This window comes from Myodes glareolus, chromosome 27 (genome assembly GCF_982192425.1).
Source record: "Myodes glareolus chromosome 27, mMyoGla1.1, whole genome shotgun sequence".
Classification (NCBI taxonomy): Eukaryota; Metazoa; Chordata; class Mammalia; order Rodentia; family Cricetidae; genus Myodes; species Myodes glareolus.
The window spans coordinates 34,590,512-34,603,429 of record NC_142052.1 but is presented as its reverse complement, the minus strand read 5'-3'; the positions used below and the strand labels follow the sequence as shown (position 1 = coordinate 34,603,429).

The 12,918-nt window shown below is 45.1% G+C and overlaps 1 protein-coding gene and 1 long non-coding RNA gene across 4 annotated transcripts in view; one reads left to right on the top strand and one right to left on the bottom strand.

Moving 5' to 3' along the window:
* Hibch (3-hydroxyisobutyryl-CoA hydrolase) overlaps positions 1-12,918 on the top strand; it is a 63,833-nt gene that overhangs the window by 24,543 nt on the left and 26,372 nt on the right. For both annotated transcript variants that reach the window (XM_087902353.1, XM_087902352.1), the window contains one exon: positions 2,716-2,768. In XM_087902353.1, coding sequence (XP_087758479.1) covers positions 2,716-2,768 — 53 coding nt within the window. The remainder of the gene's footprint in view (positions 1-2,715; positions 2,769-12,918) is intronic.
* On the bottom strand, positions 5,143-8,588 carry LOC148117691 (uncharacterized). Of its 2 annotated transcripts, none has more exons than XR_015736835.1 (2): positions 7,273-8,588; positions 5,143-6,844 (listed from the first exon to the last, which is right to left on the bottom strand). It is a non-coding gene; the product is annotated as an uncharacterized LOC148117691 (long non-coding RNA). The 2 variants fall into 2 exon arrangements; XR_015736836.1 differs by having other exon boundaries at positions 5,143-6,494.

The following is a 12,918-nucleotide window of genomic DNA, read 5'->3' as shown; positions in this document are numbered from 1 at the left end:
TGTGGTTTTCTTCAGTGTCATCCCTTTCCTGAACCTGGAGGAACCTTGGTCCCAAAGCCTCATTGTCCTTATAGACCATATTTTAGTTGATTTAGCAGCACAGGGCTTGTTCTGCACTGGCCTGGGGAGCCCTGAGCTCTTTGATAGGAGTCTTTCTCCCATGAATCTGTGGAGTTGGAGCTTATAGCCAAATACCGTAAGTGTTCAGTGAATTTTGAACATTAACAGCGCGCTGTGGTTAAACCAACTTACCGAACCGTGTACAGACATTCCCTGACTTACGATGGAGTGTATCCAAATAAGCTGCAACTAAGTTGAAGACACTGTAAGACATTCAGTGTATCCAACCTGTAAAAGCCACAGGTTAACACCACAATTCACTGTTCAGTGCTGGTCGCTGACCCTTGTACTTCCTGACTGTCGGTGTCATTAGTACACCTAATGCTGTCTAGTCTACATTTTTACATGTAGTAAGGAGGAGGAATGGGCTGTGTCCCTCTGTTGTAGGAGGAGCGTGCTGTGTATTCTGCCGCCTCGCTAGCTTAGCCCCAAAATAACCACACAGAAATTGTACTAATTAAATTACTTCCTGGCCCATTATATCTAGCCACTTCTTGGCTAACTCTCACATCTTGTTTTAACTCATATCTAGTAATCTGTGTAGCACCACAAGGTCGTGACTTACGGGGAAAGATTCTAACCAGTGTCAGTCTCAGGCAGGAGAATCATGGCCACACTTCCTTTCTTCCCAGCATTCTGTTCTGTCTACTCCGCCCACCTAAGGGCCGCCCTATCAAAAGGCCAAGGCAGTCTCTTTATTCAACCAATGAAAGCAACACAGATACAGAAGAACCTCCTACACCATTTACATTGGTCATTTCTAGTTTTTACTGATAGAGATGGTTTATTGCTACTCTAGTGACTGATTGCTAAAGTTTATTTTAAAATAACATATGGAATGGATATGCTATATAGCTTCACATTGTTTCTGAAATTTCCCAGAAATAAAAGACTTTTTGTACATATCTTTTGTTTTGACTACTCTGGGATTTTTAAAAAATCTTCTCTTTTAACTTAATAATTGTTTTGTCTGGTTATAAAAAAAATCTTTTTAGAAGTCTGGGAATATGTAACCCAAAGGCCTGAGGTTTATTCCCTAGCCTTGAGACAAACAGACAGAGACAGACAAACACATAGGGAGGGAGGAGGGGGGAGAGAGAGAGAGAGAGAGAGAATATACGAGAGTGAGTGACTAGAGATCGCGAGTGAGTCCAGCCAGTCAGGACCTGTGGAGGCTTGGACTGGAAAGACGGTGACTTGTTCCACCCCAGCCTGGGGAGAGCTGAGCGTGTTGACAGGAGTCGTCTTCGTGAATGTTTGGGGAGTTATGGTCCCCAGTATAGTACCACAAACAGTCTGGTTTTTAGGAAATTAACCAGGTGTGAAGCTGCATGTGTGCTGTCCATTTTGAGAGCCACTGATCATGTGAGATGTGGCTAATGGAACTAAGAAACTAAGTTTTAAATGTTGTTTAATTATAATTTTAATATAAGTGATTCCATGTGGATAATGACCACTCATTTTTTTTCATGAGATAAAAAGGAAATAGAAGGTGTTTGAGCAGTGTAAAGTATATTAATAGTGTCGAAAAAAATCATAAGGTAAAATTTCTGCATGTCGTGATATTATATTCAGTAAAAGATTTGACACATTCTGGCTTCATGTCCTACATTAGTTGTTGTCTAATAGTTTATATATGGAATAATTTACTTCTGTAGTAGTTGGCGTGGGGTCAGCGTATTCAGCTCCACCACAATCAATAACTTCTGTAGTTTCTAAGGAGCTGCAGATGCAGAGCCTGTGCGTGTGAAGTCTGAGCTGTGGTTTGTGAAGACTTCAGGAATTCCCAGATGTAGCAGAACGCAGGTAGTAGTGCTGACAGCAGGCTGTGGCAGAAGCCCCGGGGTTTATGTCACTGTGCTCTCTCTGCCAGCTCTCCGAGAAGAAAGCCTGAGAGGGGAAACAGAGATAGTAAAAGTGTGGGTGACTAGTGGGGCTTTCAAGCAGGGTTGAGTGTTAGAGGATGTGTGTTAAATCTTATTTTATAGATGAGGACACGTATTCACAGATGATGTCCATGAAGTGCCCTTATCTGATGTGTGTTAAATCTTATTTTATAGATGAGGACACATATTCACAGATGACGTACATGAAGCGCCCTTATCTAATATGTGTATGTGTCGTATGTAACACATGTGTTTATCTGGCTGTTCATTTCATAATCAAGCCGAGACTGGAATCTGGGTCTCGTCACCCCGCGCTGGGATTGTTCTTGCACAGTGCACTCCTCTGCATGTATCCGATGCTTTCACTGTATAGAAAGCAAGTTCTTAAAGCACAGCTGGGAGCGTGCTCTATAATAGAGTTGTTAATTATTTTTCTTCGTTGTCAAATAATACAAAACATTCATTTGTTTCTGACCTAAGACAATTATTAAGCAGCAATGATTATTTTATCATGAGTGTGAGTGACCTGACTTTTAAATACACATTACAAACCACGTAATAGTCTTCCTTGATATTCCTTCAAACATTTGCTAGGGAAACTAGCGTGCACACGGTGTGACTGTGTGGAAAGTGGATGTGGTTTAGATGTTCTAACTAAAGCTCTCTCTGTCTCTCTCTCTGTCTCTCTCTCTTTCTCTCTCTCGTTTAGCTTCTTGTCAGAAGCCGTATGTCGCCCTCATCGATGGGATTACAATAGGTGGGGTAAGTGGGCTTCTCGTCATTTCCGTTGTATGAGTTGTACTGAAATAAGGTAATGATTATTTTGTACATGTGAGACACTGAATGTAAATCAATACAGCTCAGTGAAACGTGTTTATTTCAGTTTCAGATCCTGGAAGGTTTGGGATATAAAATGTATTGGAGCCAAAAGATTATTTCATGTTTCTAATTATGCTATAATCTATTTTAACCTTTGAAATTATCAGCGAGCAGAACTTTATAGGTTTTTGCTACGCAACTCCGGCTGACTTCCCATTCACTGTGCCACCCAGGCTGCCTGAGAATGAACTTTGGGGTTCCATGTGTGAGCCAGTGTTGGCTACACCGTTAAAGTCTCTTTACAAAGTCAGTAAATCAGCTGGGTGGAGGTGGTGTACACTTTTAATCCCAGCACTTGGGAGGCAAAGGTAGGCAGATCTCTGTGAGTTCAAAACTAGCCTGGTCTACAGAGTGAGTTCCAGGATAGCCAAGGCTACACAGAGAAACAATGTCTCAAAAAAAACAAAACAAGAAAAGGTCAGCAAAGCTTTAAAATCTTTTTTTTTTCTTTTTTTGGTTTTTCGAGACAGGGTTTCTTTGTAGCTTTGGAGCCTGTCCTGGAACTAGCTCTTGTAGACCAGGCTGGCCTCGAACTCACAAAGATCCACCTGCCTTGCCTCACGAGTGCTTAAATTCTTTTTTAAAAAAATTTATTGGTATGGGTATTTTTGTCTGTATGTCACATGCATGCCTAGTGCCCATGGAGGCCGGAAGGAGGCATCAGAAGCCCTGGAGATGGAGCTGCAGTTGGTTGCTAGCTACCATATGGGTACTGAGTTGGCAACCCAGGTCCCCTGGAAGAACAGAGCCATCTCTCCAGACCCCCTCCTCACCTGGCCAGCCTCAAACAGGTGTGATCCTCCTGCCTCTGCCTTTGGAGAACTAGAATTACAGGGGTATGTCACCATGCCCATTTTTTTTCTTTTAATATTGTATGCATTTTTAAAGCCCCTTCTTGGTAATTACAGTATGGGAGTCAAGTTAAGAACTATGGTTCCCTGTCACCTGCGAGTCTCTCTCTAAATTCCTAAAGATAGTGGTTCCCACACCTCAGCTTGTATCACAGTCACGCGGAGGGCTGGTGACGTGCAGTGTGCCTTTGCCCTTCCCAGGTAGGCCAGTCTGGGCTGTGGCCCTAGGATTGGCGCTGATGAGGATGGAGGTCTTCCTGTTTACTCTCAGAAGCGGTTTCCTGAGTTAGATCCAGGCTTAAGTGCTAAGGTTGTGTTTTGTTGGTCTGTTATATGGGAACTCAGAGGACAGTGACAGTCTCAGGCCTGTGACCTAATATGGTGACATTTTATTTGTTTTAATAAATAAAACTTGCCTGACGGTCTGAGTGCAGAGCTAAGCCACTAGAGGCCAGGGAGTGGTGACTTAGACCTTTAATCCCAGGACTCAAGGCCGCCCTGGGCTACAGGAGATTGAATCTGTCTAAAAAGAGAAATAGAGCTCACACAAAGGTGATCCCAGCACTTGGGAGTCACAGGGCTTTAATCCCAGCACTTGGGGAGGTGGAGACGGGAGTGATGTGGCTGGACAAGGGGGTATATAAGGCAGGAGGAGACAAGAGCTCATTGCAGCCTGAGGTTTGGTGGAGAGCATTGCAGTCTGCAGTCACGCTGAGGACAGATCACCCCTTTGTCTGAGCCTTGGTAGAGTTAACAACTCTCGAGCGGCTTGGCTGCTTTGTTTTTCTGATCTTCAGCTTGAACCCCGATATCTATCTCTGGGTTTTTATTATTTGTGTTACACCCTTGCTTATTTAATTTTACCAACCCAGCCTAAAACAGAATAACTTTTGGTAATTGCGACTTACAAGTGTGTATGGTTAGTAATTGTTTCTTTGTTTTGATTTTGGTCAGTAATTCTCTTTTCGCTCTTTTGTTTTTAAAATGTCGTTTGTATTTACCTTTTAAAGCAGACTGTGGCTGGGCACTAATATCTCCAGTCACTAGCCTTGCTGTGGCACAGGGTAGCTTGGGGCTTTATCCTTTGTACTTTACTTTGGAGAAGAGGTAGGGAATTCCGGTAAAGTTATTCCGGCTTCTGTTTTTTACACCCAAGGCTACTACATGCAGAGTTAACTACAGGGGATAAAAGTTTTATCAAGCAGATTCTAGAATACGAAACTCAAGCCATCTTGGCAATGTCCTTATTATTGTTCTTTTATAAATAATATGATGATGGGATGGCCCAGGCGGCCTACAAGCCAGGCAGAAGCTGCCGCCAGAGCAGTACAGGGTCCCCGGGCGAGCGGCAGAGTCAGGCGGCTGGATGCGGTGGACGGCAGAGTAAATGGACATAAGGCTATACATAAAGCTAAACATTTATTACTTATAGAAAGGGAGACATAGAGAAACAGAGAGAGAGACAGAAAGCACATGTACACACGACAAGAGACGGGCAGGAAAAGAGAGAAGCCAAGATGGCGACGAGGTCAGAAGTGGCTGGGGTGGCCGTGGTTAGTTCTTAAAGTGACAGCAGAAGAATAACATTCCCGGATCCTTTTTATAATAAAAAGTAGAAGGTTAGACATTCCAGGTTGAAGGAATTGGGGCGGCAAATTCTCAAGGCTGCTTCTGGCTGATTTGTGGGCGTCGTCTTTGGGGGGGGTGTGGGGGATCCAAGAGAAGCTGGGTGCTGGTCACATCCTGGCATAGCTGGTCTCTGCTCCCGACAGGTGTCTGTGGCATGGAAATGTCTGATGTCCCTTGTACCTGATTAGGATGTTGGCAGAACAGAGGACAAAGTTAAATTGAGAAAAAATTTTTAGGACCAGGGAATTGAGGGGTTTGTATTTGACCTGTTTATGATGGGTTCTTTAATTTGGCTCCCTGGAACTCATAAGAAAAACAGAAGTTTTAGACATATACATTGTATTAAGAACTCCTTGGGTTTGTAAAAACAGAAATTACAATGAAAAGTATTTTTATTTGGTGAGACAACCTGACAAAACCTCTCAGCTATCAGACTGTCAGAGATCTTTGAGAAGGATAAGATTTTACTTGAGTTACTGATTAAAAAATGACAGAGAACTTACTTGGTTGGCACCCAGAGCTACTCTTTGGTCCTCCCTGGTCGCTGAAGGTTGCATTTGACCTTTGCTGTTTAGCGCAGAGCCTGCCAGGCTTTTGAAGACCCTGTGGGCTAAGAAATCTGTAGGAAGACAGGCCTACCTTACCCTGGGCAGCTAGGCTGTCGATTCCAGTGATTTTGTCCACATTTGGAGGTCTCCAGTTTAGGTGAAAGGCAGTCTTTGCCCAATGGTCAGCGCTTGGCAGTCAAAGCAAACTGTAGATGGACGTTGGTCTTTGACGGTTTGTCTTCTATCTTCTTGGAGGAAACAGAGTACTTGCTAGGAGCCAATCTGTCTCTTTTTGTTATGAAAAGTTTTTTAAATAATTAAACATTTAAATATCGCATTCCCCAGATCTCTGAGCAGTTGAGGGCTGATTATTAGGTATAGCTGCAGTATAGAATCTGTCTGGAAGGTTGGGTTTGAGTTTGACTGTATTGACTCTTAATAAGTAAGATCCACATTTGCAAAAAGACAGACAGAAAGAAAAAAAACTTTGTAACATTAAGATTAGTGGCAGAACTGACAATGGTAGAAAACAGCTTAAAAGTACATACCAGTTTAAAATATGAGACTTAGGATTTTGTAGTCTGAAACGAGATGAAATGAACAATTATTATATACAGAGAGATTGAACAGGAATTAGGCAGAATGCATGCTTTTGATGGGCCCTATCAGAAAGCATGTCAGTATGCAAAACACCTGTAATCATAGCTAAGGAGAGGATTTTAGTGAACACTGAGGAGGGGAGGGGAAAGCGGGACATACATAACAGTGGGAGGGCCTGGTCGCGTGATCTGGCTCTCAGTGAATCTAGCGATAAAGTCACCTGACCCCAATGAACATGGCGGCGGCCACGTGTTGCAGGGGAAAAGTTACAGTTTTTGAGCTGTTGTTGAGCTGTCATGCCAAACCATAAGCCGCAGAGGGGAGCAAAAGTCTGGAACCAAAAAAAAAAAAAAAAAACTGCACCAGGTCACGGCTGGGATGGAAAAGGCCCGCGACTGTCTGCCATGGACGATTGTTATCCAGAGTCTGAATCGTGAAAACCCGCGCAACGAATGAGCACCCAGGACCACGTGAAGGAGCGTCCTTGATTCACGGGTGGGGAGCTATGGGCCTAGCTGGATAAACCAGAGGCCGGGGCCACTCCGTAGAGGTGGTACGACGAGAGGAGAGAAAAAGGAGAGAAAAGAAGTGAAAATGAAAAAAGATAGAGAAACTGAGGACCCGGTCCCCAGTCGAATGTCGAATGCACAGCACGGGAAGTATGCAGTGCTAACGCAGGCGGACCAACCCCCGGGGTCGTCCAAACACGATTCCAGCAAAGGAAAGCAACCGTCTGTAGCAGAACGAGGAGTGACTCACCAATTGAAGCCGATGTTGTTTGTAATAGGTGGGTCGGTGTTGAGACCTCGGTCCTGATCCAGTCCTGGAAATTGGAGCTCAGAGTCCCTGACGATATGTGAAGCCGGGACCGGCCCTTGGCGGACGAATCTCTCGAGTCCGCGGCACCAAATATTGTTCTTTTAAAAATATTATGATGATGGGATGGCCCAGGCGGCCTACAAGCCAGGCAGAAGCTGCCGCCAGAGCAGTACAGGGTCCCCGGGCGAGCGGCAGAGTCAGGCGGCTGGATGCGATGGACAGCAGAGTAAATGGACATAAGGCTATACATAAAGCTAAACATTTATTACTTATAGAAAGGGAGACATAGAGAAACAGAGAGAGAGACAGAAAGCACATGTACACACGACAAGAGACGGGCAGGAAAAGAGAGAAGCCAAGATGGCGACGAGGTCAGAAGTGGCTGGGGTGGCCGTGGTTAGTTCTTAAAGTGACAGCAGAAGAATAACACTTATAAAAATGAAGATGGATACGAGAACACACAGTGACTGCGGGTTCCAGCTCGACACCTACATACTTCAGATTGCAGAGTTAGCGATGTTACATTACTTACAGCAAACATTCCTTTAACCTGTCGGGTCAAGCCCGCCGTATCACAGTCCACAGGCAGAAAGAAAGTTTAGCTTCCCTCATTTTCATGTCACAAAAGTAGAAAGTCCTGTGAAATATATTGTTGGAAGAACATGTGGTTCTTCTGGCGGAGCCTAATCTACTGCCATGCATGATGCACCATCATCTCCCAGGGGTGGCATTTCATGGGTTCCAGCAGCACTGCTGTCATCCACACTAGGGTCACCTTCACACACCTAGAGCAAGCTCGGTGGCCCTGTAGATCCTGTGCCCGTGCATCGATATGGTGCAAAGGTCTGTTAGCGGCAGTAGCAGCCTTTCTCAGTCTTAGAAGGCGTTCTGTTTTTCTGCTGTTGACGACAATTGAGACGATGACACATGAAGAATTCTTTCTTATTATAATAACTGAGTTTTTCTCACCATCATTTAGTAGAAACTGACAGCTTGATAGGATCTGAGAAGAAATGAAATGATTTTATTAACTAAATTGAAGAACTTTTTAGAAACATTTGGATTCTGCTTCATTTGCTACAATTCTTCCCACTCTGAATTTTTTAAAAAATTACCAGAGGTTTTTCTTTTTTTTTTTTTCTCAAATATTTTAAAACTCAAGCTCTCTTTAAGACTGAGATGATAGTTTTGTGTGAACTGGCTCTCTGGGATGTTCTCTGCCATGTGATGACCCAGCGAGAAGGACCAGATGAGGCTCCTCAGTCTGCCACCCTGTGAGGGATGAGGTCTTTTTCTTTATACATGGAAAATTATATATATGGAGATATTTATATGTGTATGTATGAGTACGGGAATAGCAACCACGGGAACAGGAAAACTGTTGGATTTCTGACTATACCATTTTGCAACAATTTTTATTCATGCTCACTACTGAATCGTTTATCTACGTGTGGATGAATAACTTATTCTCCTTGATGAAGTCCCCACTTGTGGAGTCTATCTGTTTCCGTCTGTCTCAAAGTTAGGATTGCCCTTAGTTGTGGAAGTTCTCCTAGAGAGTTTTCAGTCACCAGCTTTCCTCCCCCACCGCTGCCCCCGTGCCTTTGTGGGGATCAAGCCCAGAACCTCGTTCATGCTTCTGGTCTCCTGAGCTGAGCCCTCAACCTGCAGCCCTCACTATTCATAAGTGAGCATGAGTTAATGTTCAGGATGGAGTGCATCTTTCACATGTATTATATATATGTCCATGTTAACTGTCAGGTTGTAATACATATTCTTTCATATATATTCCATAATATCCATGCAAATTTTCAGAACGTAATGCATGTTCTTTCACATATATTACATATATCCATGTTAATTTTCAGGCTGTAACACATATTCTATTCACATATATCTCACCTTAGGTAGTCTGCTCATGATTGCCCGTCTGTCTTGTTAGCGCCTCTGTCCTTTGCCCTGCTCTACCCTGTCCCAGGGATGCCTAAGCCCAGCGTTAGGGCAAGTTTCCATTCCCTTACCAAGAACTTGGCTCTCCTGCTTCCCTCCTCCCCCACTTAAGTTTAGCAGTGGGAAATAGAGTTTTGGTTTTATTTGAGTATGCGTGTTTCTGGAAGCTGCCAGACATTTGTGAGTCTGACAGGTCTGTGAGTTATTTTCTTTCTCCCGTGGCCATCTCCTATGGTTGCCCTGTTTAGATTCTTGGTTCATTCTGTTTGTAATTGTGAAAACATCCTGAATCCCTCGATTCAAGGCCAAGTGGGAGCCGTCTGTCCTTCTAGGCTCTGCTTTCATTGCTATATTTCTACCCCACCATATTGGCTTGATGACTTGTGTTAGAATCCTAGAGTTTTCACAGACCAAAGTTGGGGAGATAGTTCCTTCTGTCTACAAAATAAACTCCGTCTAAGGAATATGCAATCGTGGGAAGTTTGAAATTAGCTAGAGCCCCAGTATGACCTTAGCCGTATTCAAGATTGCTCTCAACTATTTCCCAAGCAGCAAAATATATGGATTTTATTAGTGCTAGGGATTGGTTAGATACTGAGGATAAAATAGTGCATGAGGCAGATGTGTTTTCTCTCCTTACAGAGCTTTCTGCTGAATCAGGCAAGTACAGGGCGGTCTGATAGTGTTTGAGAGTACCCCCTCTACAGTGTGCATGTGTGGGTAGTTTAGTGACAGTGCATGAGAGTACCCCCTCTACAGTGTGCATGTGTGGGTAGTTTAGTGACAGTGCATGAGAGTACCCCCCCTACAGTATGTGGGGGGGGTAGTTTACCCCCCCTACAGTGTGTGTGTGGGGGTAGTTTACCCCTCTACAGTATGTGTGTGTGGGGGGGGTAGTTTACCCCCTACAGTGTGCATGTGTGGGTAGTTTAGTGACAGTGCATGAGAGTACCCCCCTCTACAGCATGTGGGGGGGTAGTTTACCCCCCTTACAGTGTGCGTTTGTGGGTAGTTTACCCCTCTACAGTGTGTGTGTGGGGGGGTAGTTTACCCCCTACAGTGTGAGTGTGTGGGTGGTTTACCCCCTACAGTGTGCGTGTGTGGGTGGTTTACCCCCTACAGTGTGCGTGTGTGGGTAGTTTACCCCTCTACAGTGTGTGTGTGTGTGGGGGGTAGTTTACCCCTCTACAGTGTGTGTGTGGGGGGTAGTTTACCCCTCTACAGTGTGTGGGGGGGGAGTTTACCCCCTCTACAGTGTGTGGGGGGGGAGTTTACCCCCTACAGTGTGCGTGTGTGGGTAGTTTACCCCCTACAGTGTGCGTGTGTGGGTGGTTTACCCCCTACAGTGTGCGTGTGTGGGTAGTTTACCCCTCTACAGTGTGTGTGTGGGGGTAATTTACCCCCTACAGTGTGCGTGTGTGGGTAGTTTACCCCCTACAGTGTGCGTGTGTGGGTAGTTTACCCCCCTACAGTGTGCGTGTGTGGGTAGTTTACCCCTCTACAGTGTGTGTGTGTGTGTGGGGGGTAGTTTGGTGCTGGAGTGCAGTGGGGATGCATATGGAGGCAGTCATTTTTGAACCAACATTCAGAGATGGAGAGATTTGCCTGAAAAGAGCCAGTTGGGAGGGAAGAATGCGGTGTCTGGTGCAGCCATATAGGTCTTTGCTGCAATACTGAAGGACAGTGTGTGAGTGAGAAGAAAATAATGTGTGTGAAAAGGGCCGGAGAGTCCTGCAGGAAAGTTCAGTGGGCCTGCATTTGGAATGTGGAGCAGGGAAGGGTTAAATCAGGAAGCCAGAGAGGTAAGAAGCCAGCCTCTTGCATAAAGGCTAAAGGCGCTGAATAATTTACCAGGTGCCAATCTGGAGAGCCACTTAAGTGCTCAGGAGGGGTTTGACTAGAGCATATTTACATTTCAGAGAGAGAGCGAGCTCTGAGGAAAGGGAGAGATTGGAGGGGAGTAGGGTTGAAGGCGAAGGGATTATTTAGGGAGCGATTTTAGGTTCAGGTGAAAGGAAGTGAGGGCGGGTACAGGTAATTAACGGAGAGGGAGAGCAGGCAGTGGGGTGGATTTCAGGAACAGTCTAGGAGACTTGACATGGGATGTGTGTGACAGATAACAGGCCAGGATGGCAGCCAGGTTTCCAGCGCCGCGGTGGGATGATGGCACTGTTCGCTCAGAGGTGGGTGCAGGAGTGGGTGTGGAGTGGTAGGGAGGGCAAAGGAGACTGATCTGAATTTGGAGCTTCATTGAGAGATGCCAGTGGGGGGCACTTAGTCTGAACTGAAGTGTCTTATTGAATATGCAGGTCTGGAATTTGGGTTGCTGCCTTCGCAGGTAGAACTCTGAGGTGCTGCTATCGTGTGTGCTCGTGTAATGTGAACTGAGCTCACAGGTGACCAGCAAACGGGGAGATGTCTTAGGATAAAGCAGAAACCCGTTTGGTTCACATGCAGGGCTTCTTTCTGTTTTTGCTGGACAAGGGCCGGCTGGAGCATTGAGGTTGTCAGCTAACAGGACTCTGTAGTTCATTTGTTCTAGGAACAGGAATTGCTTTGTCTGTTTTTTAAGAAAATTGAAAACAAATGTCTTTTCTAGGGGCACCTTCCCTCCTGGCCAATCCCCAGTCCCCACCCCACATCTGGGGTGTTTCATGGTGGTCTCGCTGACTCAGCCCAGGTCCTCTGTGCTCTCCTGGCTCCTGGGCTCATAGCCCTACCCCCTGTGCTGTCTTGACGCTGGGCTTCTGCCCAGATTAAAGCAGTGTTTTTTCTGCTTTACTTCTGTGCACATTAATCACCTACTGTGACCGTCTTTGTTTGTGCGGAGCAGCCTCACTGGGGGCTCTAAGCTGTGACCCCAGGGTCATTTATAGTTTTCATCAGCACTAACATTTCAAAGTAGATTAGGTTCTGAGCGGACTGCCCCGACCTTTTTTTTCCCCCCCATACACTATGCAGTTTAATAAAGTGTGAGGTGTTTTATTGGTTTGTTTTAGGAATTGCTTTTGTTGTTGTTGTTGTTGTTGTTTTTATTTTGTTTTGTTTTGAGACAGGCTTTCTCTGTAGTTTGGAGCCTGTCCTGGAACTCACTCTGTAAATCTGGCTGTCCTCAAAGCCAGAGGTGCTGGGATTAAAGGGGTGCACCCCCACCGCCCAGCTGGAATTCATTGTTTTACAGTTGAGAAGCTTTGTCTTAAAAACTGTCAGTAGAAAAGATGGTGTAGAATTGTACAGTGTGGTGTGTGGTGTAGACCAAGTGAAGACCCGGATGGAACCCTTCAGCATGCTAGGGACTGAGGTATACTGTGCTAGGGCTCAGTGGGCCATCTTAGTAGGAACATGAGAGACAGTGGTGCTGAGGGAAAATTGAGGTTTCAACAGAGAAGAATGTGAAGTATGTGGCCTCGAGATGGTTCTGCGATGTTTTGGCAAAGAATGTTGCTGCTTTCCCCTCGTCCAAAATGTCTGCCTAAGTCTAAATTGGAGGAGTTTTGTATTAATGGTGTTAGCAAAGGATATTTCAAGGCAGCCTACTATTGACTGTGTTGTGGCTATTAGTGATTACTCTTATGTAGATCTATAATGAAGAGGAGCAAGCTGAGCAAGGAAAAACACAAAATGTACAGTTTGAGG